General features: G+C 52.7%; 1 protein-coding gene across 1 annotated transcript in view; it reads right to left on the bottom strand.

Annotated features, from left to right (window-relative positions):
- Positions 1-23,939, bottom strand: part of JAKMIP3 (Janus kinase and microtubule interacting protein 3) — a 52,545-nt gene that overhangs the window by 15,722 nt on the left and 12,884 nt on the right. Inside the window, 9 exon segments of the mRNA XM_039731426.1 lie at positions 1,799-1,858; positions 3,260-3,295; positions 3,777-3,908; positions 4,300-4,446; positions 4,848-4,967; positions 6,578-6,793; positions 11,774-12,271; positions 13,379-13,568; positions 14,492-14,633. Coding sequence (XP_039587360.1) covers positions 1,799-1,858; positions 3,260-3,295; positions 3,777-3,908; positions 4,300-4,446; positions 4,848-4,967; positions 6,578-6,793; positions 11,774-12,271; positions 13,379-13,513 — 1,344 coding nt within the window. The 5' untranslated portion in view covers positions 13,514-13,568; positions 14,492-14,633.

The raw sequence follows: 23,939 nt of genomic DNA, 5'->3' as shown, positions 1-23,939 counted from the left end.
GACAGCCCTGCACACGGACACACTGCCCTGCACACGGACACACTGCCCTGCACAGGGACAGACAGACAGCCCTGCACACGGACACACTGCCCTGCACACGGACACACTGCCCTGCACCTGGACACACTGCCCTGCACAGGGACAGACAGACAGACAGCCCTGCACAGGGACAGACAGACAGCCCTGGCACCTGGACACACTTCCCCTGCACCTGGACACACTGCCCTGACACCTGGACACACTGCCCTGCACACGGACAGACAGACAGACAGACTGTCTGCACACAGACAGCCAGCCCTGGGGCTGAGCAGGGTGCCTGCAGCACGCCAGGCTCTGGCAGGTCTCCCCCTCTGGCAGGTCTCCCCCTCTGGCAGGTCTCACCCCTCTGGCAGGTCTCCCCCTCTGGCAGGTCTCCCCCTGCTGCCCTCCAGAACCAGCCCAGTCCTTCCCACACGTGCTTGCAGAACCTGCCTGGATCCCTGCACTGGCACATTTGTGACCCCTCCCAGGCCCTGCCTTTTCCCATTTCTCTGTGGCCAAACACCACTTTTGTTCTGAGCATTCAGCTCAGCACGAGGGGAGAGCCATGCACTGAAATGTCTTTTAATCCCCTGTCATCACCATGGTGTCTCTCCTGTCAGCACCACGACTTGCACATGAAAAGATCTTCAAAAAGGATTTGACTTGAAATTAATCACCACAGCAATGTGTCTATGGTTTGAAGAAATCCAGTTTTCCACTCAAAGCTGCTTTTTGTTTAAAGGAATGGTGGTGAAGAAAGATTTACTGTAAATGCTTGAAAGTCAAAGACAACACTTCACAGATCTAAAGATAATTTTAATTAATGATTTACAAAAACATGCCTAGATTTTGGCCTTCGGTTTTAATTTGCAGTGGGTAACTTTTGAAGGAGAATCACAGAATCCCAGAACGTGGCAGGGACACCTTCCCCTGTCCCAGGCTGCTCCCAGCCCCAGTGTCCAGCCTGGCCTTGGGCACTGCCAGGGATCCAGGGGCAGCCCCAGCTGCTCTGGGCACCCTGTGCCAGCCCTGCCCACCCTGCCAGGGAACAATTCCCAATTCCCAATCTCCCATCCAGCCCTGCCCCTGGCAGTGGAGCCATTCCCTGTGTCCTGTCCCTCCATGCCCTGACCAAAGCCCCTCCCAGCTTTCAGAGACAGAATGTGGCTCCCTGGAAGGCCTGGATGAGATGTTCAGGATGACAGGAGTTATCTCCCATCGACCTCAATTAGTTATTCATAGGTTCATTAGCTCCAGCCTCCCTCTAATTGTTCATCTGTGGATCACAGCAGCCCTGCCATTAAACCTTCCTGTGGCATTTTAGTGTTAATATTTACATTAACACCCTGCCAAGCCCTCATTAACCAGCATCCCCTTTTCCCTGAGCTCTATCCATCGCTTCCCTAACCAGCAATTTTCACAAGTTACTGAACTCCAGCATGAATTATTTACTATGTACACATGTTTTCAGGCAGCACCATTAGAAGATCATTCGGAGATGTGTTAATTCATAAAATTTGTCTGCTCTTAAGACAACCACATCCCACCAGAGTCCCACAGGGTAAATGCAGAGCATGGAAAGGCTCAGAATGCTCGATGCAAACAGGTCCCCTGAATATCCCAATACAGTCTGCCAATGCCCCTGAACTACATCACCCAAAGTGGAGCTCAGGCCCCATCTGCAGACCCCCGAGGAGAGCACTGCCCTGGCCCTGAGTGCTCTGAGCACCCCAGCCCTGTCCATCAGCATGCCACCGTGGAAGGCTTTGTTTTTTACCTTAGGAATTCTTGTCATTTTTTTCCTTTGCTTCCTGAACCTCAGCAGCTTGTCACGTTCCTGCAAGAGTCAGAGACACGTGTGAGCTGTTTTCAGAGAGCAGGTACTGACATGAACCTCGTCAGTACAAGGAGCCATGGGGCAGCAACAGACAGGAATGTCCCTGCTGGCCACTGTCCCACACTGTCACCACTCCTGGGTTATTTACTCCAACATCTTCCAGCTTTGCCACAGACAGCTAGGAATTGCTCTTTATGTCCATGAAAATCAAGCTAAAATAAAGCTGATGATGAGCTTTATGCTGAGGGTTTGGGTGTCCCCTTGGAGCTGCTCCCTAGGTGACCGTGGCCCTGCAGCCCCTGCCCTGGCTCTGCTCCTGCCCCGTCCCTGGTGGCACCTGGTGGCTCTGGAAGGGGCACACGCCCAGCAGTGCCCTGCACACACTGCAGGGCCTCTTGAACCCTGCACTTCCAGGCTCAGCCCCTTCTCTAAGGACCTGCAGGTTCCCTCTGCCTCTGGAGGGAGGTTTGAGCCTTTACTGCTGCCAGCAATTTTTCCAATTGGAGGAAATAATAGAATACTCAAATTCCAGGTTGGAGGGACCTTAAATATCACCTCCTTTCACCCCTGCCATGGCAGGGACACCTTCCCCTGTCCCAGGTGCTCCCAGCCACATCCAGGGCACTGCCAGGGATCCAGGGGCAGCCCCAGTGCCAGGGCTGCCCACCCTGCCAGGGAACAATTTCTTCCTCTCTGTGGTATTAGGTGGATTTTTTACAGTACTCAGGAAAAAGTCTGTGTTCTGGACTTGTAAAGCCCAGGAGTGCAGAGAGGGAGGCCCTACAAGGGAAACCCTCATCTGTCCCATTTCACCCGCCGGGTGCCAGGCCGTGGTGACCTTGGGGACACTGGCATGTGCTGCTGCTCAGCCTTGGGGACACTGGCATGTGCTGCTGCTCAGCCTTGGGGACACTGGCATGTGCTGCTGCTCAGCCTGGTGGCCAGCCCCGGGCCAGCAGCAGGGACATTGAACACCCGCTGCCTGGCAATGGAACAGCACATCCCATCAATACCCATCCCCGGTGGAACCCCAACCATCCCTGCCCACCCCAGCCCAGGGAAGGGGCAAGGGCAGGGCTGAGCACACCCTGCAGTGGGTGGCACAAAGCCAGGGGTAGCCAGGGTGAAGAAATGCAGTTCCAAGGGGACAGAGCTGCCCTGGAGATGGGGACACTTTCCCTTGGCCATCAGGGCAGGTGGGGGGATTAAAGCTTTCCTCCCCACATTCACTGTGCTTTTCTCTCGTGAACAGCTGCTGATAAAAATCTGCTCTGAGGAAACCCCTGGGTCAGCTCCCTTCACAGATGGAAGGGGGAATAAATATTATTGTACCCTGCCTGCTTTCCATGAACAGCAATTTAAAGCATATATAGATGAGGAGGAAGCTAATGTCACTCTTACCATGACACTCTTCACATAGCCAGCAGTCTCCAGGGTCTAATGAAAACAATGAAATAATGTCAGTAACTGGACAGGCTTAAAAAGAGAGGGAAGGAACAAAAGTTATTTTCCAGAGGAGTATCATGATTTTGGGGTTTTCTGTTTCCAAGGACTGAGAACATGTTGAGAAGGAAGCAAAACCCCAAGCCCAGGACTGCAGACCCCTCCCTGTACCCAGGAATCTTCAGCCCTGGGGGTGTGTCCAGCTGAAGGAGCTCGGACAGTTTCCCTCCCAGATGTGGCCACCAGCACATGCAAGGACAGGGCTCTGTCATGCCAGGCCAATGCAGACTGAAAGGGTTTTCCCAAACACCACACCACAGATAATTTCTATTACTAGCAAGCACAGAAATGCCTGCCAGGTTCCCCTGCTGCCCACTGTGCCCATCAGCTGCCAGAAGCTCGGGCACCCCTTCCTCGGGCTTCCTCTGCTCTGCCCTTGGGCAGTCTCCCATGAGACAGCAGCCTCCCATCTCACCTTGGAGAGCTCATCAATGATGTTTTGCTGCTCAATAACTTGTAGTCTCAGGAAATCCACTTCCCTTTCCTCCTGGCTGTGGTCAAGGTCATTTAGGGAGCTTGGTCTCCTTATTGCTCCCGTTCTTTGCCTCTAGAATCCAAAAACCACAGGGCAGAAGAGGAAATGATCAGGAGGCTTTGCCAGGGACTTGTCTGGCCCTTCCCTTTACAGCAAGTAAAAGACATCTGTCCAGTGGCTGCCCTGGCAGCTCTCCTGCTGCCCTTCTGCTGAGCCCCATCGGGCTCCATGTGTGCCAGACATCCTGCTCCTCCAGCTGGAAACAGGGGCAGGGTCTCTGGTGCAGATTCCCAGGGACTGGGAGGTGATTCTGGCAGGAAAGTTGAAGGTGAACCATGGAATGCCAGGTTAGTTTGGGTTGGAAGGGACCTTGCCAGAATGGAACCTGCAAGTGTGGGCCAAAGCCTGACTCGCTCAGCCCCACCAGCTGCACAGCCCCTGCTCCCAGGAGCAAGGCACTCACCATGGCAATGTTTTCCTGCGTCACAAATTTCAGTTTGTTTTCCATTCGACGTAAGGCATGTGACAGCTCCTCATTCTTCCTACTGAGGCGTTTGTTTTTGTCCAAAATGGGCTTATACTGACTTTCTGCTTCTCTGAGACGTTTCAGCTGAAAGATAACGAGAAAAATAACACCTATGGGGCTTTTTCATCAAATACATTAACTACTTTCTGTAACTATCACGCTAGAAGTATTTTCTCCCGATGCAAAGCAGAACTGATAAAAACTCTTGTGCTTTTCCATTGGGAAGAGAGCATTCCCACATGAGAAGTCATTATGCCTGTGTAGCAAACAGTCAATGTAGAGAATGTACATATTTTTAAGAAGAAATGCATCTAATTCGAGCTAATGCCATCTCAAAAATCCATGGTTGCACGAGCCAAGCGGGCCACGGCCGAGCCCGAGCAGCGAGCTGAGGAGGAGGAGAAGGAGGCAGCGCCTGGTTTCCAGGCAGCCCAGGAGCAAACCCCGGGGTGTTTGTGGGACAGGCCTGGCACTGCTGCACTCACCAGCTCGTTCCTCTCCTCCGACAGCAGCGCGTTCCTGTCCTCCAGCTTGCGGATGATCCCGCTCAGCTCCGCGATTTTCAGCTGGAAGCGCCGGGCATCCTTTTCATCCAACTGCTGTTCCTAAAACAAAGATCAACTGCAAATAACTGTTCATAAGTGTACATGCAAGAGCACATTGGCAAAGCTCAAACCTTTTCTTATCCCGAATCCAAACACTTTAAATGTCATCGGGCAGAGTGTAACCCGTGGAGCCCAAGAGACCATGGAAAGCTGCAGGGTGAGCCCAATGGGGAGTGAGGAGTGGAAACGTAACAAAGAATGCAAATGCAGAGGTATGTATATGCATATGTATATGCATATGCAAATACATCGTCACAAATGTGACAATACAAATGTGCAAACACAAAGTTTACAAATGGTAAACTTGGAAACAACAGAAAATATCAAAACTGAAGGCCGTGTTCCAATGATGCCACTGTTGAACTGAGAGCTTCAGACACATCGACCACTCTGAGGACTTGGTCGTAAGAAACTGGTATTAAAATTACTGAATTACTGAATGGGGAAAATCCATGCAATTGCGCATTGAATAAGCTCTTCTTCCAGAAAGCTGTGGCCCTTAAGGGGTCCTAAAGGGTCACTCGTAAGGCCACAGGGGTAGCACTTTATCTGAGTGAAAATGCTTCAATCAAATTAGGAATGAATAGAGATATAGGTAGATGTGTTCTCGTTCAGAATCAGAGAGGAGTTACAGCTACTGACAGACTTTCCCCCTTCTCTATGACTTGTTCTGGCATTTGACAGAAGTTGAGTACAGCTAGAGAGAGGCAAATTAGTGCCCACAGTGCTGGTGGCACTTTTGGGAGGTCTAGGGTTCCTCATTCAACAGGTGCAGGAGAGGCTTGGGCCAGAGAATAAAACAGATTGGTCTGCTCAGGTATAAGTTTTACACTTGTACTGAGACAAGCAAGGCTGTCGCAAAAGAAATCTTGATGAGGATCAGCAATGAGGACGACCTGCACACATCAGAGGCACGAGGGCAGTTACCCAGGGCTTGTCTGGGCAAAGGGGGTCCCAGCAGGGAGGGGCCAGAGTTACACTGCAAAAGCCACCGTGGAGGGGTCACTCCAATCGAATGTTCTGGCTATTGCAGGGAATAAACAGCAGAGAAGAGGTTAGGAGGTCTTTGGTTCACTTGGTGTCCTGCTGACAGCCAGCAGCAGGACAGGGCTGCCCTGGGGGCTGCAGGGCTCCTGCTGCCCTGCCCTGCCCTCCCGTCCCCTCTGGAACTGGCCTCGTACATCTGCTCCCCAAGGCGCAGCTCGCGCCTCCCAGAGCTCGCACACAAACAGCACTTGGTGAGAAATGCATTTGCATCGTTTGTTGGCAGAACCGTGTCAAACCGTCAAACCAAGGCGGGTGGCTGAGCATGGTACGGTGAGGAAAGGAGAGAAAGAACAGAGAATTCCACCCTGCTGACAAAACCAAACCAAATCAAACCAAACCAAACCAAACTGACTGGGAAACAAAACGACAGAAAGCAAAAGCTCTCCCATGGCGAGGTTTGATTGGAAATCTCAACGGTTTGGGCACGACAAAAGCCAGAGCACGAGCAGGTGCCTCAGGAGCCCTGCACAGCCATGGGACAGCCCTTGCTGCAGGGTGCACTCATCAAGATTCTGCCACTCGTTTGGTCGCTCGTTTAGGTGAAACCACGTGGAAGTGCTTACGGGGCTTCCCGAATGATCTGAAGCGTCTCCTGCACCACTTGCATAAGGAAGTTCCCGCTTGGGGCTGCTCAGGTGCCGGTCAGACTCTTTGAGCTGGGACAGTTGTTCATCTAAAGCCTCCTTTTGGAGCTGCAGTCTCTGAGCATGCCCGGCTCGCACCCCTAACTCTCTCTCCAGCACGAAGACTGCTCTGTCCTTAAACTTAATCTCCTCCATCTACAAGGAGAACAGAACACAGTCACACAGGGCTCGGCAGCACCGAGCACCCCAGGGTGGCCCGGCACCGCTGCCCGCCACCGCAGCACGGTGACAGTGACAGTGACACTGAGCACCAGGCTGCAGCACCGCCCGGCTCCAGGCCACGCAGCAGCAAACCCCTCCTTCAGCAGGCAGCTTGCAGTGAAATATTGGCAAACAGCCTGAAATTCCTATCGCCACTTCAGAGTATCTTTAAAAAAAATTAAGGCTTGACATTCGCATCACACTTGGATGGCTTCACTCAAACACTTTAACAATTCTGCAGCGTTTTGCTTGGATGTCACCTCTAGAAAATGTAGATTATTAATTTTTAAACCTCAGTATCCTTTAAATACTCAAAATTCCTAGAAGAAATATAATTTTTTTAAAAATTTTTTTGTCCAAAACTCTCCCTTGTGAGCAATTCCTCTTCCATGAGAGGCTTTACTTACACATAATAAACATTATGCAAAATCATGAAGTGCTTAAATGACAAAGGCCCAGTGACCTCTAACACTCTCCTTCCCTGTTTGCCTGTGCACATCCCATGGGATCAGCCAGGATCTGACCCTGGGGTCTGGCTGGAGTTCATGAGGGCAGCTGGGTCCTGCCAGTGAAGGAAATCGCTGATCCCAGCCCAGCTGATCCCAGCCCAGCACAGGGAATCCCTGGTCCCAGCCCAGCTGATCCCAGCCCAGCACAGGGAATCCCTGGTCCCAGCCCAGCTGATCCCAGCCCAGCACAGGGAATCCCTGGTCCCAGCCCAGCTGATCCCAGCCCAGCACAGGCAATCCCTGGTCCCAGCAGGGCTGGGTGCTGCCCGGGCCGGACCCCTGGCACATCCCCAGGGCTGCAGAGCTGCTCTCAGCACCAGTGGCAGGGGTTCCACGGGAAGGCAGCAGTCACAGCCCTGCCCCAGGGCTCTGCCAGCTCTTTCAGCCTCCAGAAACTCAGGATTTTTGCCTTCGGATTTTGAAACTTCAGACATTTAATTTCAATGGTCAGTTTTTAAACCTGGCCTGCTTCAAATAAGAACATTTTGCCTTGTAAGAGCTGTATTACTTTTATCTCTGCTTTGTCTGTAAACCTGGGAAAAAACGACAGAGGGAGGCAACAGTCACTGCAAGGACTTGGTTTGCAGTAAATGCCAACGTGGCCCACGCAGGACAGGTCACCCAGGTACCAGGAAAGCAAAATGGAGCAAATGACAGGGATTTTGGGTGCCATGACTAACGACCCTTCCAGCAATGTCCGTGAAGGCAGCGTCTGCTGGCTTTGGATGAAACAAAGACACAGGGGCTCCAGAGCACCTGAAGTCTTCCTGCTAAATGCCTCATGAGGAGAAACTTAATGGATGCACAGATGAGAAGATAACACATCATCAAATGATTGTTTGTAGAAAATAAGCAGAATATTGGGTAGTTGATTCTTACTTATACGGAAACAAAGACATTACAACAAAGGCAACACATGAAATTGGGAGGAACAAAGAGATGAGAAAACACAAAACATTTCACAGCATTTCACTAACGGTTTGTTTTCCAGAAAAAAAAACCAAATCCCTAAACATAACCTTCATAAACCACAAGCAAACACCAGCACTGACATCTCCCTTCACCTGAGCAAATTCCTCTACATGACACATGCACAAGTTTGGAGCCTGCAGCCACTGACAGACAGAGACAGTGTGGGAAGAGCAGGGACGGAGGGGAAAGATGTGCTGAGCACACGGAGGGAGGAAGGAGAGGCAGGGCAAGGGCCCAGAACTCACTGGCAGCAGTGTGGGTCTGTGGGCACGGCAGGTTTAGTTGGAAAAAAAAAAAAAGTGGTAAATGAGTAATGGTAATTGTGGTAAACCACAAATGACTAAAAAATCCCCAGGTGGAAGAAGGAAGAGTTCACCTTGAACGTGTGTCTGCCTTTCAGGTGCTGAGCCACCTGTACAGTCCCAGATATGGGGGTTCCTCAACACATGAGGGAATCAAAAGCAGAGGGTAAAGACTGAATCAATCACCAATAAAATCAATATTTAAAAGTCAGCTTCCTACCCTTCCATGTGACCCCACCTTGGCATCAGACATCTTCACTACCTCAGCACCGTCTGGCAGGGCTCAGGGTCTCTGAGAGCAGAGGCTCAGAACCTTGACCCCCTCTTGGGCTGTGGGTGGCCCTGCCTCCAGGGAGCTGTGAAGCTCTCCATCTCCAGTGGTCTCACAGGGGGATTGGCACAGGTTATTAAAGCTTTTATACTCCTGATCAGCTAAAGTTTATCTAGATTGAAAATAACCACTCCCCAGGCTCCAGCAAATCCCATTTCCTCAGTTTTTCTGATTTCTCAGTCCCCTGAAAAAGGAGATGGGAGTGAGGAGGCTGCAGTGGCCATGGCTGTGCAGAGCTCCTCCTTCCTGAGCAACCCAGAGTTAATTAAAGTTTAAATGCTCTGTACCACAGGGAATTTTGGTCCTACTTAGCAAGCATCAAGGCTTGGGGAGCGCTGCAGGCTGAAAGCTGCTGGCCTGGCTGTGCACACACTCAGCAGGGCGTGCTCCTGCCACACAAATGTCATTACACACAGCCATGCAGGGGTTTAAGGCGGTTTAGAATGCACAAATTGAAATTTAAGAGCGGCTGACTAAAATGAGACATTCTCTCCAAGGGAGGCTGCTGCCACAGGCGCTCTTTGCCATCTGCGGGGGGATTCCATCTCCTGCAGGGCCCCCCTGAGCTGTGAGCCAGGGCAGCTGAACCAGCCCGGGCAGGCACAGGCACAGCAGCCACGTGTGCCAGCATGGCACCGGGGGCTCAGCAGCCTGGGCATACCCAAAAACACCTAAAAACACTCAAAAACACCCCAAAACACCCAACTGCCTTCCTGTGCCGCCTGCCGTGCTGGGAGCTGCCAGCCCTGCTCCACGGCAAGGGGCTGGAACCTTTGGCATCCACCTGGCCAGGGAATGGCTGCAGTGAGGAGCTGGGGTTTATCTGGAGAACACCCAGACCCACAGACCCTGGAGTGCCAGCTGTGCCCATCCCCAGCTCTGAGTGCCACCTCCAGGTGACACCCGCAGGGATGGCACTCCAGCCCTCCCTGGGCAGTGCCAAGGCCTGAGCCCCCTTTCCATGGGGAAATTCCTGCTGTGCCCACCCTGAGCTGCCCTGGCCCAGCCTGGGGCCGTTCCCTCTGCTCCTGTCCCTGGCTGCCAGTCCATGCAAGCACAGACAGTGCCCTGAAGCTGAGCCAGTCCCCGATTCCCTGTTAGCAGGGCACTGCACAGCCCTGCACCAGACCCCAGGGCTCTCCCCACAAGGTGCCAGGAGCCACCAGCTCCCACCAGGATAACTGAGGAGCCCATGGAGCTGAGAGCACTTGAGGCACTCAGGGCTTGGCAAAGCCATGGCATCAGGTCATTTCATTGGTGCAGTGAGCCAATCTGATTGTTACAAGCAGGAACTTTTAAAAAAAAGTTTGATTTTCAAAGGCAGTTTAGACGACACCCCATTGAACCACTCTGTTCCCTGTAACTAAGACCATATTTACTTTACAGCTTCTGCATTAAAGGCCATTAGTGGGACCTTTCCAGGTGATGCAGCAAGTTTATTTAGGATGTCCATTAGCCCCCCATTCACTGTGCTGAATGAAATCAATGCACCAGTGATGTATGGTGAGTGGAGAATGTACTTACACTGCAGGATATTTGAGCAGCATCAATGGAGCAGTTGCTTGTAAATGGTTTTTAATATCCTCTTCATAAAAATAAAATAATCTATGAAAAACCTTAACAGCCTGAAGTCTGAGAGGAGGCTAAATAAAGGCAAAGAACACTGCAAAGTCCCTGCCAGGGCCTTTGGGGGTCAGGGCTCAGGTGATGCTGGACAGCATCCTCCAGGACAGGGGTCCTGCAGGGGGTCTCTGCAGCATGGCCACACTGCCAGCCTTTGATCTGGGGCCAGGCTGAAGCTCTGTGGGCATTTTAAATTTATTTAGGGTTTGGGTAACAGCCGAGGGCTAATGATACAGAGGAGAGCTGGCTGTGTCTGCCCCAGGACGCTGAGAGCTGTAAAGCAGCATGGCAAACACAGGACGATGGTGACACCACACAGGCACTGAGACAAGACCCAACACACAGCTCAGGGCAGGGTGTGACCCAGCCCTGGGCAGGGCAGCAGCCCTCGGGGGCTCAGCGTGTGGGTCAGGGACAGCAGCAGTGACCCCTGAGCCCCACAAGGCGCTGCTGGCCTGCCAGGCTCTGCTGCAAAGCCTTCCCTGTGAGGAGCTCCCTCCCACAGGGATTGCCCCCTTTTCCAAGCACCAGCAGCCCTTCCATCCTCCCCAGGTGTGGAGCTGATCCCTTTGAGAGTGCAGCTGCTGCAGCTGAGGATCAGGTGTTGGGTGAGGTGAGGGCAGGCTGAGCAGCCACACCTGAGGCCAGGTGAGATCCCAGGCACCTGCTCAGGGGGGAGCCACACAGGAGCAGAACCAGCCCTGTCCTGGGGAAAACCACCACGGTGGGCATGGAGAGAACTCCCCTGAGTGCCCTGCTGCGTGGGCAGCACCCAGGGGTGCAGGCAAAGAGCATCTGGGGTTCTGTAAGCCTCACTATGGGATGTCCATGGGAACCAGCGAAGGCAGGAAAGGAGGGACCAAGGTGGCTGAGGAAGGAAGGCTGGGTGAGGAAATAGGGGCATAACCCAAGACACATAACCGCTGTAGCATTCCCCTGAGCAGCCAGGAACCTGAGGGCTCTTCCTGCTACCTTTAATGTGAACAACATCCACAGGTTCTTTATCCACGTGGATAAAGGAGCTTCTCACCAACCATCCTGATACCTTTAAAAACCACTTTGCCCTTTCTACGAGCAAACGCAGACAGACCTGGAGCAAGCCCCGGAGTTCCACAGCTGCCCAGCAGTGCCCATTTCCTGCAGAGCACGGGCTGCAGGAGCAGGGAGGGACACGTACCAGCCGGCGGATCTCCCTCTCGCACTCGCGCTTGATGCGGGTGATCTCCTCCTGGTGCAGGTGGTACACGCTCCTGATCTCCGCCGCCTTGATTTTGTCAGCCTGGATCACCATCGTCAGAGCCTCCTCCACCTGCTTCTTCGCCCCCTTCAGCTCGGAGATCTCTTGCTGCATTTTGATTTTCTCCACCTCGAAGCCCCTCTTGGCCTCCTCCTTGGCCTCGGTGAGCAGCACCGTCTTCACCTTGTCGGGGGCCCCGTCGCGCACGGCGTTCAGCAGGGTCTGCAGCCGCTGGATTTCATTGTCCTTAATTTTTATCACTCTCAGCAGCTCAGCCTCGTGCTGTCTCAGAAGAGTTTCTCGGACAGCTTGGAGCTCTTTCATTTTGTCTTCGTGAAGTTTGACTTTGAGCTCTGTGACCACCACTGTGCTTTTATGCTGTTCGTGCTCCTTGATCTGCTTCACTTCCTGATTCTTCTCCCTTTCCAACTTGCTGACCTATAAGGGAAAAAAAAATAGTATTTTCAGTAAACCAAACAATGAATACATATCATGATATTATTTAAAAGTAGTACAGATGACTTTACAGTACTACACCTCAGTGCTGGTATGTCTGTGTCTACAAACTGCTGCTGGCAAAGACCCTTCTTTCACTGCAGGCTCATGTTTAATACACATTCAGGAATCAGTCAGCACCTTCCGAGTAAGTCCGAGTCCTTACTTTATTCTGCAGAAGCTCTCACAGCACATTACCCCCAAGATAAGGGAAGAATCAGATGCCAAGGCCATCACTGTGGCCCGCTCAGGCACACAGGCTAAACCTGCACATGCACAGGCAGGACACAAAAATCTCTGTGCAAGCTCCTGTGAAGCCCCAAACAGCTGCACTTTACCAGATGCTTTTTAAGTGCTGAATTATTCAGCAGAAATAACTGACTGTACCTGACCACACAAGGCTCAAGTGATGTTTCAGTTTAAATCTATGCCATAAACTCTAGAGAAGCCATGGCCAGAAGTGGCTGTGAAGGACAAGGAGAAGGAAAACAAAGTCCTCAGCCTTAACACTGCAAATACTGCTGCACAGCAAAAGGATCAACAGATGTTCTATGTATTTATACCTGTGTGTCAGATTCATGGTCTGAAATGCCTGATAGTGATGCAAATTCATGGGAAAATGCAAACTATCATTTTGTCCCTGCAGGGTAACACATTTCTATTCTGGAACCGAAACCCCCCCAAAGTCTATCTGTGGAAACTGATTTGGAGAATTGGGGAAAAACAAATAATATTCCATGCTCCTGCTGAGAAGTGATCTGAGGGCAAGGGCTGGAACTCTTAGAGCTGAGGCTCCAGCCCCATTTGCCCTCCCTCTCCCAAAGGCTGAGGGAGAAGCTGTGCCTCCTTGGAACCTGGGAGTCAGGCAGGAGGCACAGCTGGGGTTTAGTGCTGCACACGTGGGTAAGCACTCGCTTTGGAGGAGTCAGAGTGCCAAACCCAAATGGCATCAGTGTCAAAGGGAAAGGGAAGAACCAGCAGGGAGAACTGTGCCATTCCTGACCCCTCCGCTGACACCGAACCGCACCCACGGCAGGGGAAGCTGCCCACCTTACTCTTCTCCTGCTGCAGCTCGATCTGGATGTCGGTGAGCTTGGCCCTGAGCTCCTCGTTGGCAGCCTGCAGGGCGGCCAAGGCGTCGGGCTTGTCCCCCCTGGCGCGGCTGCTGGAGCCCCTCTTGGCCATGGTGAGGGACGCCCGGCCCCGCGGCTCGCTGCTCCCGCTCTACATCTTCTGGGGCCTGCAGGGAGGGACAGGGCACAGGCTGTCACTGCCTGGCCGGGACACAGCACCCGAAACACCCCGAGGGCCAGCTGGGGGCTGCACTCCCTGGGATAGGTGTGCCATCGCAGCTTTGTTCAGGTGGAAGGGTCAGCTGTGGGCTGCACTCCCTGGGATAGGTGTGCAATCACAGCTCTGCTCACATGGAAGGGTCAGCTGGGGGCTGCACTCCCTGGGATAGGTGTGCAATCACAGCTCTGCTCACATGGAAGGGCCAGCTGAGGGCTGCATTCCATGGGATAGGTGTGCAATCACAGCTCTGCTCAGGTGGAAAAGTCCTCTAAGGCCATTCAGTCCAGCCCCCCCATCTCCAGGTGCCACATCCACAAGGCTCTTACATCCCTCCAGGGATGGGGACTTCCCATCTGGGCTGGACAGCCCTTTCCATGGAGAAGTGCAGCCCAATATCCAACCTGATCCTCCTCTGATGCAGCCTCTTGTCCCATTCCTCGTTCCCTGGGAGCAGGGCCTGTCCCCCCAGCTGCACCCTCCTGCCAGGCACTGTCCATTCCTTCATCTGGACAATTACTGTCCTGGAGCCCACGCAGGGCAGAGGATGGGGAATTCAGACAGTCCAGAGGATGGGGAACCCACACAGGGCAGAGGATGGGGAACCCACACAGGGCAGAGGATGGGGAACCCACGCAGGGCAGAGGATGGGGAACCCACGCAGGGCAGAGGGTATGGAATGCACACAGAGCAGAGGACGTGGAATTCAGGAGGGACACCCACCCACCAGTTCCTGGCACTGCCATGGCTCAGAGACAGCAACCACTGGGAAGATTTTATTTCTATTCTGTTTTCATAGAATCATGGAACCAAGGAATGGTCGTACTACGAAGTTCCAGTAAAAAGTGCTGAGATTTGGGGAAACATTCCAACCTTTTTAAAGCAATCCTGTTAAGGTGGGCAGCAGTGTTCCTGGCTGGAGACCCTCAGTGCCTGGCTCTGTCCCTCATGGTCCAGCACAGCAGAGGCTCTGTCCCTGTCCAGGCACGGGATGGGGCTCAGCAGGTCAGGGCAGCTGCAAGGAGAGAGCAACCACACATGAGAACAGCAAAACAGCAGCAGGAAAAACCTCCACAACAGTATTGTGATAAAAAAGGGCCTGGTGTGAATTCCAAGAGCAAAAGCCTGAATCTATCAGGGAGGAAAGAGCCAAGGGGGGCAGCTGCTCTGGGGGTATAAAAATGGGATCTAAGGCTGGGAGAGGGCTGGAGTTTGGGAGGGCAGAGCTGCTGAGAGCCAGAGAAATCACATAGGACAGTGGGTCAGAGGGGAGGAGGGAGGCTGAGACCTGGAGAAACAAGTGGGAAAATAAAATAACATTCCTAATATTAATTGTCCAAACCAAGGTGGTACCAACAGTCTCAGTTCTGCTGTTTCTCAGGCTGGTGTCTGACTTTGGAGCCTGGAAGTTTCTATAAAAAGAAACACGTTTGATTGGGCAAAGATATAGAAATAAATTAAATTTTAAAGATATTGCCTGAGAAATCTGTAACATGAGTACATGTTCTTTGCATTTAAGATTCTTGCTGCTTTGTGCAAGCAGACACAACACACCAATGGATTTAAAACCCCCTTTCTTTAGTGATAAAAAATGGGGCAGCCTGTAGCCACAGGCACAGAGCTGTACCTGCTGCAGCAAACGAGCCCTTTGTGCACATTGCAATTATTTTCTGAGAGGATTCCCTGCAATGGCAGAGGCAGAGTGAGCCAGGTTAGTTCACAACCCGAGGAAACGACCCAGAACCTTTAACTGCTTCCACATGAATGGCAGGCAAGTCATCATTTGAATGGTACGGGGATTGCTAACAGGATTCCTTTGGCAGGGAATTTACATCTGCGTGCTTACAGAAAACTCAGGAGCTGGTACCGGGGAGCAGAGTTTGCTGGGTGGGAATTCTGCCCGAGGTCAGTTTGTAGAGCACAGATCCTGATGCTTACAGCGTTGCAGCGTCTTAATTTTCTTTAAAATGTTGTGAAGGCTTAACGGTATGAACTGACACATTTCATGGCAAGCAGCTGCTTAGACCATTGGGCTCCAACTCCTGGCCCTGCCCAGGGTCACCCAGGAATGACCTTGTGTCCACTAAGCCATGTCACCAATGCCACCAATGCCACCAATGTCCAGCCCCGAGGAGGAGTGGAGGGCCTGAGGAGGTGATGGTGGAGCCTTCCCTTGGCACAGCACTGGGGATGTGAAGGGTGGCAGAGCCCAGGTGTGATGCTGCAGCCAGGTGTGTGTATATATATATATATATACACATATATGTAGAGATAGATATAGATACATATATATATATAGATATATTACAGATACATATATATAGAATAGAATAGATTAGATAGATAGATAGATGGATAGATGGATGGATGGATGGATATATCTGATGCTGGGCCAGCAGAGCCCAGCCCTGGCAGCTGCCCCAGCAGAGCTGGACTCGCTGGGCTGTTGTTCCCAGGGAACAACAGAATGGAACAGGGCTGAACAGGGCACTGCAGCTCCCAGTGACAGCCACGGCCTCGTGTGAGGGCAGGGGGACAAGTGCCATTGTTGGAGGCACCACAGTGGGGGCTTGTGCTCCCACAAGAGTGGCCCCGCAGCCGGAGCAGCCCCGGGCACAGGGGCCAGCTGGGACCCCGGGCCAGCTGCCAGGCCAGGCCTGAAGGAGCATTTATCACAAACACTGGGAGGAAAACACGCCACAGGAACGCTCCCAACCCAGCAGTGCTGAGCCAGAAGCAGGCAGGAGTGGCTCCCAGCTGAGGGGACACAGAGCTGCTGCCCCAGGCTCTGCTCTGGCACTGGGGACACGTGGGGACCTCGGGAGTCCCTGAGCACAGACCCTCAGCACGGCACAGAGCAGCTCCCCCTCCCCACGGCACTGGGCACAGGAGACATCCCCTGGAACACCAGCCACCTGCCCCGGGATTTTTCCTTTATTTTCCCAGTGAGTTACACAGAAGGGGCAGCTATCAGACACATCACCTTAATAGGACAGAAAGGTCATGGCATTTCTGATGCTGGCAGAATAGATTATGCATCTGATTCCTGGCATGTTTGATATTGAAAACAGCATCAATAATGCATCAGAGCTGCCTTGAGCAGGGCTCAGCGCTCCCTGTGCCTCTGACTTGCAATCCAGACATCAAGACTAATTGGGAAATGTGTTTTCTGGGTAGCAGTTGCAGAAATGAATGTTTCACCATGCTTAAAAATAAGTGAATTAATCCCTACCCAGGGTACCAATATTTGAAAGCAGAACACTGTTCTTACAAATATGGAACATTGCCAAGGTCTGCCACAGCCCTGCGAGCGCTGGTGGTCTCTGTTTTTGACAAATTGTTCTGATTTATTAGTTTAAACAAACCTTTTTGAGCCTCTGGTGCACCCTGAAATACTATGACAGAAAGAAACTATAATACTGTTCATGGCTGAGCTCCCACTTTTTCACATGAGTAATATCCACGTTCCGTTAGGACTGCACCAGCCTAGAGATCCAAACACAAGAAAATGAGTTTTCCTCTGAAAAGGAATTTCATGCTAAGCCATGCAATCGTGCCCCATGCTGGAGCTGTGCTTTGGGCTTTATCCCATAAACATTTGTCATTTATCCATGTAAACAGAGCATCCCTCCCTCAGCTGCAAGGGGAGAGGAAACCTGTTGGGAATTGCACGGGAAAAGGAGAGAGCAGGCCAAGGCAGGGATTGTGCTGCACTCAGGGCTCTGTTGTGCATTTCCTTCACGTGCAGACCCCATGGATTCACATGCAGAATCCAACCCCTGGGGCTGGAAAATCCCTCCCAGCCCACGGAGTGCCAGCTGTGCACATCCCCACCCATCCCCAGCTCTGAGTGCCACCTCCAGGTGACACCCGCAGGGATGGCACTCCAACCCTCCCTGGGCAGTGCCAGGGCCTGAGCCCCCTTTCCATGGGGAAATTCCTGCTTTGCCCCACCTGACCTGCCCTGGCCCAGCCTGGGGCCGTTCTCTCTGCTCCTGTCCCTGTTCCCTGGAGCACAGCCCGACCCCCGGCTGTCCCCTCCTGGCAGGAGCTGTGCAGAGCCACAAGGGCCCCCTCAGCCTCCTTTGCCCAGGCTCAGCCCCTTCCCAGCTCCTCAGGAATTCTCCAGCCCCTTCCCAGCTCCATTCCCTTCCCTGGACATTCTATGAGGAATTTTTTTCTCTGTGCTATTTAGATTGAGACTAATTTGATACCATTTTTTTAAATACAAGCAGTGTGTGACCCAACCCAGACCTCCCCAGAGGCACACCTGAGTGTCCGTGCTCCAGCTGAGGGAGTTGCTCAGGTAACACACAGGTGCCTCCCCACCCTGCCAAGGTAACACACCCTGGCACCCAAGCTGCTGCTGTAGAGCAGCTCTCCATTTCCAGAAGGGAAATAAATGACCAACCAATGCTTCCCAGAAGGAAGCTCTGAAACCTGCCAGGCCAGGCAGGTTTATATAATATAATATCTGCTTTAAATATAATATCTGCTTTAAATTCAAAATAATTCCAATTTCCAGAAGGGAAATAAATGACCAACCAATGCTTCCCAGAAGGAAGCTCTGAAACCTATCTTTCATGATATAATATCTGCTTTAAATTCTAAATAATTCCGCCCCTCACCCCTGACATCTCTGCAGATGGAAGTCTAGCCAAAGTTTTGCTGAGGATTAGATTGATTCAGCGGCAGCTAAACAGACACATGTCAAATCCCAACTGACCTGGATTTTTCCTCAAAGACTAATCCTTCCACCACTGTTGGCTTTAACTCTCTGATGGGTGGACCGTGTCCTTTGTGAGCTCCACACTTGCAGCCTCCCCTTGTGTGTGAAGTTCCCTGTTTGTGGCACAGCCAGGGACCCAAATCCCACCCTCTGGTTCTTCATCATCAGCCTCACACAGCTTTTCTGGGTTTTGTTTCAAGTGCAAACCATAGGTGGGTGTCAATGATGGTTTATAGGGAGCAGCTGGAGCTGGGCCAGGGGGTTTGGATGGATTCAGGGACAGGCCCATGCCCAGAGGGTGCTGGCACTGCCCCGTTTCAAGTGCAAACCATAGGTGGGTGTCAATGATGGTTTATAGGGAGCAGCTGGGGCTGGGCCAGGGGTTTGGATGGATTCAGGGACAGGTCCATGCCCAGAGGGTGCTGGCACTGCCCAGGGGATGGGCACAGCCCCGAGGCTGCCAGAGCTCCAGGAGCCTTTGGGCAGCACTCCAGGGGTGCCAGGGGGATTTGGGGTGTCTGTGCAGGGCTGCCCTGGGTGATCCTTGGGTCCCAGCTCAGGACAGTCTGTGATTGCAGTTCTGGCAGACACAATTGCTGCTGATCCCAGCAGGCACATTTTACAGCAGGGCACCTCTTTAATTGTACAACTCTTAGGGCCAATTTGCAGAAAGAGCAATCATTAATTAAAACAGGTGACTAGGTAGGAAAGCAATTTCTCCTTTTTCTCAGCTAACTCCCAATATTTAAGGTACAAAAATCCACTGGAGTTTTTGCCATAAACTCCAATAGCACACCCATCCAAATTATCTGTTAAACTCCGTGTAATTTGGGGAGGACTATTAGTGAGGAATATATTTCAGATCCAATTCCTCGAGTTTAATAGCATGTCACTGCGTTCTCTTGCTCACAAACAAGCTGTTAGAGCAATGCCATCCCCTCTCCCAAGGAATTCATGCCTGTATAATTAACTAAATCAACTGTAACACAGATGGCATCGCACCATCCAAAAGCACTTGATGGAAACATTTTAAGCATGTTATTAGCATCCCTAAATAACTATTTAATGCTACCTCTCCAACCCTCTTCGGCACCAACACACAACACAGCTGGATTTGAGGATGGAAAAGGCAGTATTTAATTGCTGCATTCTCATAAAAGATTTTTAGTTCTTGGATTTATTCAATTTATAAATGAGCTTGAAAAATAACAGACTCAACAGTGGCAACAAAACCAGTGTGCTTTGGGTTTCAGAATTAAGGTTAATTTCCAGGCTGATTCATCATCATTAAATTCAGCTGTGAGGAACTGGGCAGCAGCAAAAGACACTGATGGGAGCAGGAACCTTTCTTTAGGCTGACCCAGACTATCCAAAAATTACATTTCTATTTGACAGTGTGCTTTACTTCTCAGTAGATGTGTGCCCAGCTCTAAATCAAGATAAAAGTTGACATTTCACAGCAACAGACAAGAATTTGAATGGAAAGTTGATTAATCTCCCAATGCAAACAGCTGGGAGATGTCCATCAGGCTCTAGTGAAAAGCTGTTCCTGCAGCCTGGAAAACCGAGGACGAGATTATCTCAAACCTGATTTTTCATTACTAAATATCCTGGTTTAAATGACCTTTTTGAGATGCTTGCTGTGCGTCTCCTCCCTAGTGCCAGCCCACCTCTGCCCTGTTACTGCCTGTGATCCTCAATAATATAAAAACAAAAAACAATAATAAACACAGAGAAACAGCACCACAAATAAACAGTGACTGAGGAGGAGAGCAGGAGCACCCCAGCGTGCTGGGGTGTGCTGTGGGGGTGGTGCCCACCGGGGCAGCAGTGCCAGGGATCCTCAGCATTCCCAATTCCCTGCAGGGTGAGCTCTGCTGGCACCCGTGCCAGCCTCCAGCGGGGAAGGGGATCCCTGGGGAACATCCAGAGAGCCTCGGGTACGCTCTGGGGGCAGGCAGCTCTGCATCAGAGAGCAGAGAGCCTGCTGTGCTTGCACCAGGTGGAGCTTCCAGCACGGGCAAGGAGAGACCAAATCCAGAGATGGCAAACGAGTTCAGAACACAGAAACTGCTCAAATGGCATCCAGGGGCAGCCCCAGCTGCTCTGGGCACCCTGTGCCAGCCCTGCCCACCCTGCCAGGGAACAATTCCCAATTCCCAATATCCCATCCATCCCTGCCCTCTGGCAGTGGAGCCATTCCCTGTGTCCTGTCCCTCCATCCTTGTCCCCAGTCCCTCTGCAGCTCTCCTGGAGCCCCTTCAGGCCCTGGCTAAATAAATATTCCCAACTATACAGAAAAAATCCAAAAAGGATTTTATAACAAAAGCAACCCCTGGAAGATGGCTGAATAAAATCCTGGAAGCAAAATGTCCTCCCAGTGAAGAGCCAGAATCCCTGACCAGGCTGGCAGAACACAGCTCGTGCTTCCAGAGGAGAGACAGAGCAACAGGCGGGAAGGAAAGGGCTGCAGGCACACGGGAAAGGGCTCAGTGGGAAGTGCTGGTGTGGCATGAGCCAAAGGCTGTGCCCATGGGGCTCTGGAGGCACAGAGACCCCGTGCTGCCCTCTGCACCAGGGCAGCTCTGCACACACTGCACACACACGGCTGAGGAGTTTGCAGCTGCAATGATTGTTCAAAGCTGCTTTGGTTGGAGATGCTGCAGGAACCCTTGCAGTCAGTTTGCCTGGCCTGCAATAGCACTGCCCTGCAGCTGTGGGAGGGTGTCAGGCCTCCCTGCACCCTGGCAGACCCAGAGCCTGGGGGAAGAAAAGGCTTTCACCCTCACTTGAGCGTCTCCAGCCCAAGCACCCCAGGCTGAGGAAGCTGCCCAGAGCAGCGGTGCCTGCCCCATCCAAGTGCCCAAGGCCAGGCTGGACAGGGCTGGGAGCACCTGGGGCAGGGGAAGGTGTCCCTGCCATGGCAGGGGTGGAATGGGTGGGCTTTAAGGTCCCTTCCAACCCAAACCATTCTGGGATTCTCTGATCCATTTCTCTGGGAAAAATCTAAAAATCTTATTTTCAACACAAGAACACTATAACTTTTTTTTTTTTTTTTTTTTTTTTTTTTTTTTTTTTTTACTAAGACTAACAAAACAAAACAAACAAAAGGGGAAAAGAAGAACTTCAACAGCTGCCTCTGCCTGTGCTCTCCACTGGGTCACTATGACTTCCTGGAGTTCACCTCTGAGGCCAAGTGAGTCATTCCCAAGCGGCCTCTCCTGGCTGATGCCTCCTCTTGGGGAAGCCCTTCCCTGCAGGAATCTCCCCCTCAGGTGTGCAGATGATCAGGAAAAGCACCGGCCCTGCTTTTCCGTGTGCAAAGTGCTGCATCACGAACCGGGGACGCATTCCCACCGCCAGCTCCAGCTCCGGGCTGGGGAAGCTGCAGAGCAGCCCTTCCCTCTGTGGGTCAGTGTGGCAGCGGGGTAATCTGGGCTTTGAGCCGGGATTCTCCACTCCCTGAGCCTCCTGCATTCACTCCTTCAGGGGAAGCGGCCCCTGGCACCGCGCTGCTGCTCAGCCGAGGAAGGGCTGAGCCGTCTGACCCTGCCCGACCCTGCCCGGCCGGGGCCCGAGGGGATGTGTGCCCCAGACCAAAGGGATGTGTGCCCAGCCCGAGGGGATGTGTCCCTGCTGGGGAGGGGATGCTCCCTGCCGGGATGTGTCCCCAGCCCGAGGGGATGCTGCAGGGGATGCTCCCTGCAGGGATGTGTCCCCGAGCCCAAAGGGATGTGTCCCCAGCCCGAGGGGATGCTCCCTGCCGGGATGTGCCCCCAGCCCAGCCTGGCCGTTCTCGGGGCACTGAGGGAGGGTCTGTGGCTCTGGGCACCGCAGGGGCAGCCCTGGAACAGCAGTGGCTGTGCCTGCTCTGCTCCGGGGAGCCTGCGAGGGTTTTAACAGAAACTGTGCAAACTCCTACGGCTCATTACATGCAGGGGGAAGGCCATGGCCAGCCAGCCCTGCCCAGCAAGCCAGCGGCTGCCAGCAGGCAGAGGGGCTGAGAAACGCGGGCTGTGCTGGGGCTGAGAGTGACCTCAGCGAGCCCTGGCACCCACCGGCCAGGGGAGCTGGGGAGGGAATCTGGATCCCAGTTCCATGAGCACCCTGCTGGGATTAACGCTCGGAGCTGTGGAACCACGGAATATCTGAGCTGGGTGTGCCCACAGGAGCACTGAGCCCTGCCCCTGGCCCGGCCAGGGCATTCCCAGAGCAGAGTGAGCACTGTGCAGGGTAGCAAAGTGCACAGTGGGGATCCAAACACAGGAGCTGCTCCGGGGAGCTGCTCCCAGCTGCAGGGGCTGGTGCTGCTGGGTGTGCTGGTGACCCGGTAAAGGGCAGGACACAAAAACCCGCTGATAGCAGAGGATTATGTAGGTCAATCAGGAAAGAGGACAAGGCAGGCAAAAGGAAAAAAATAAAACAATAACCTCAAACTAGAAAAAAATAGGTAACTTAGCAACACGAAATTCAATCCGTGAAAGCACAAGATAATCTACATTTAAAAATACAATTTGACATATCCTGCACACAGAGATTTAGGAGGAAAGATCAAGTCATCACTGAGGACATCTGCTGTGCACACAGCAACGTAAATAAGGCATTACAGTGGCAGGAGATGTGAAATCAGAGGAAAAGCATTATGATGCTGCAGAAAGCTAAATGGTAGGCACTCATTAATGCACTCAAATTCTCCTAAATGAAACGTAATAGGTGTGACCAGGTAATAGAAGAGCAAAGTTCTGTGATTTTTTGGAAGGACATTGAACAGGAAGTTATTAAATGATTAATCCTGTGTAGGTGAAAAGGATGTTTCAGTTTCTTTTTTGTACTAATGCAAGAACAAGAAACCACCCTGTGGGCACTGGCAGGAAATGAAATGATTTTTCCGGTGGCAAGATGAATCTTTGACTTGGGATCACACACCACAAACCCTGGGAGCAGGAGCAGCAGTGCTGCTGCTCCTGGGGCCAAACCACCACTGGGCAGGAAAGGCAGGAGCTGAGTCCCTGGTGCTGGGACCAGAGCAGCCACCACAGGGCAGGGCAGGGCAGGGCAGGGCAGGGCAGGGCAGGGCAGGGCAGGGCAGGGCAGGGCAGGGCAGCCCTTTCAGCCCATCCAGCCCAGCCCAGCCCATCCAGCCCATCCAGCCCAGCCCATCCAGCCCAGCCCATCTCATCCAGCCCAGCCCAGCCCAGCCCGTCCAGCCCAGCCCAGCCCATCCCACCCAGCCCAGCCCAGCCCAGCCCAGCCCAGCCCAGCCCATCCAGCCCAGCCCAGCCCAGCCCAGCCCAGCCCATCCAGCCCAGCACCCCGACCTGCAGCAGGCAGGTCAAGTCCCGGACTGGCACTCCCACGGCTCCTGCTTTGCCCTTGCCAGGTGCAAAGTGGGACAGGACAGATGTCCTGGTGGCACTGGGAGAGCCCTGCTGGGCCAGGAGGAGAGGGAAGAGCCCAGAGGCTCAGGAGAGGGGGCAAGGGGCCGGGAGGAGAGGCCCCAGCTGAGTTCCCCAGGATGAGAGCAAGCAGCCTCACAGTGCACCAGGGGAGGGTCAGCTTGGAGATCAGGGAAGGTTTCTACACAGGAAGGAT

Source organism: Passer montanus, unplaced genomic scaffold (assembly GCF_014805655.1).
Source record: "Passer montanus isolate IOZ18808 unplaced genomic scaffold, ASM1480565v1 scaffold77, whole genome shotgun sequence".
In the NCBI taxonomy this organism is placed as follows: domain Eukaryota; kingdom Metazoa; phylum Chordata; class Aves; order Passeriformes; family Passeridae; genus Passer; species Passer montanus.
This window is presented reverse-complemented; position numbering and strand designations above follow the sequence as displayed.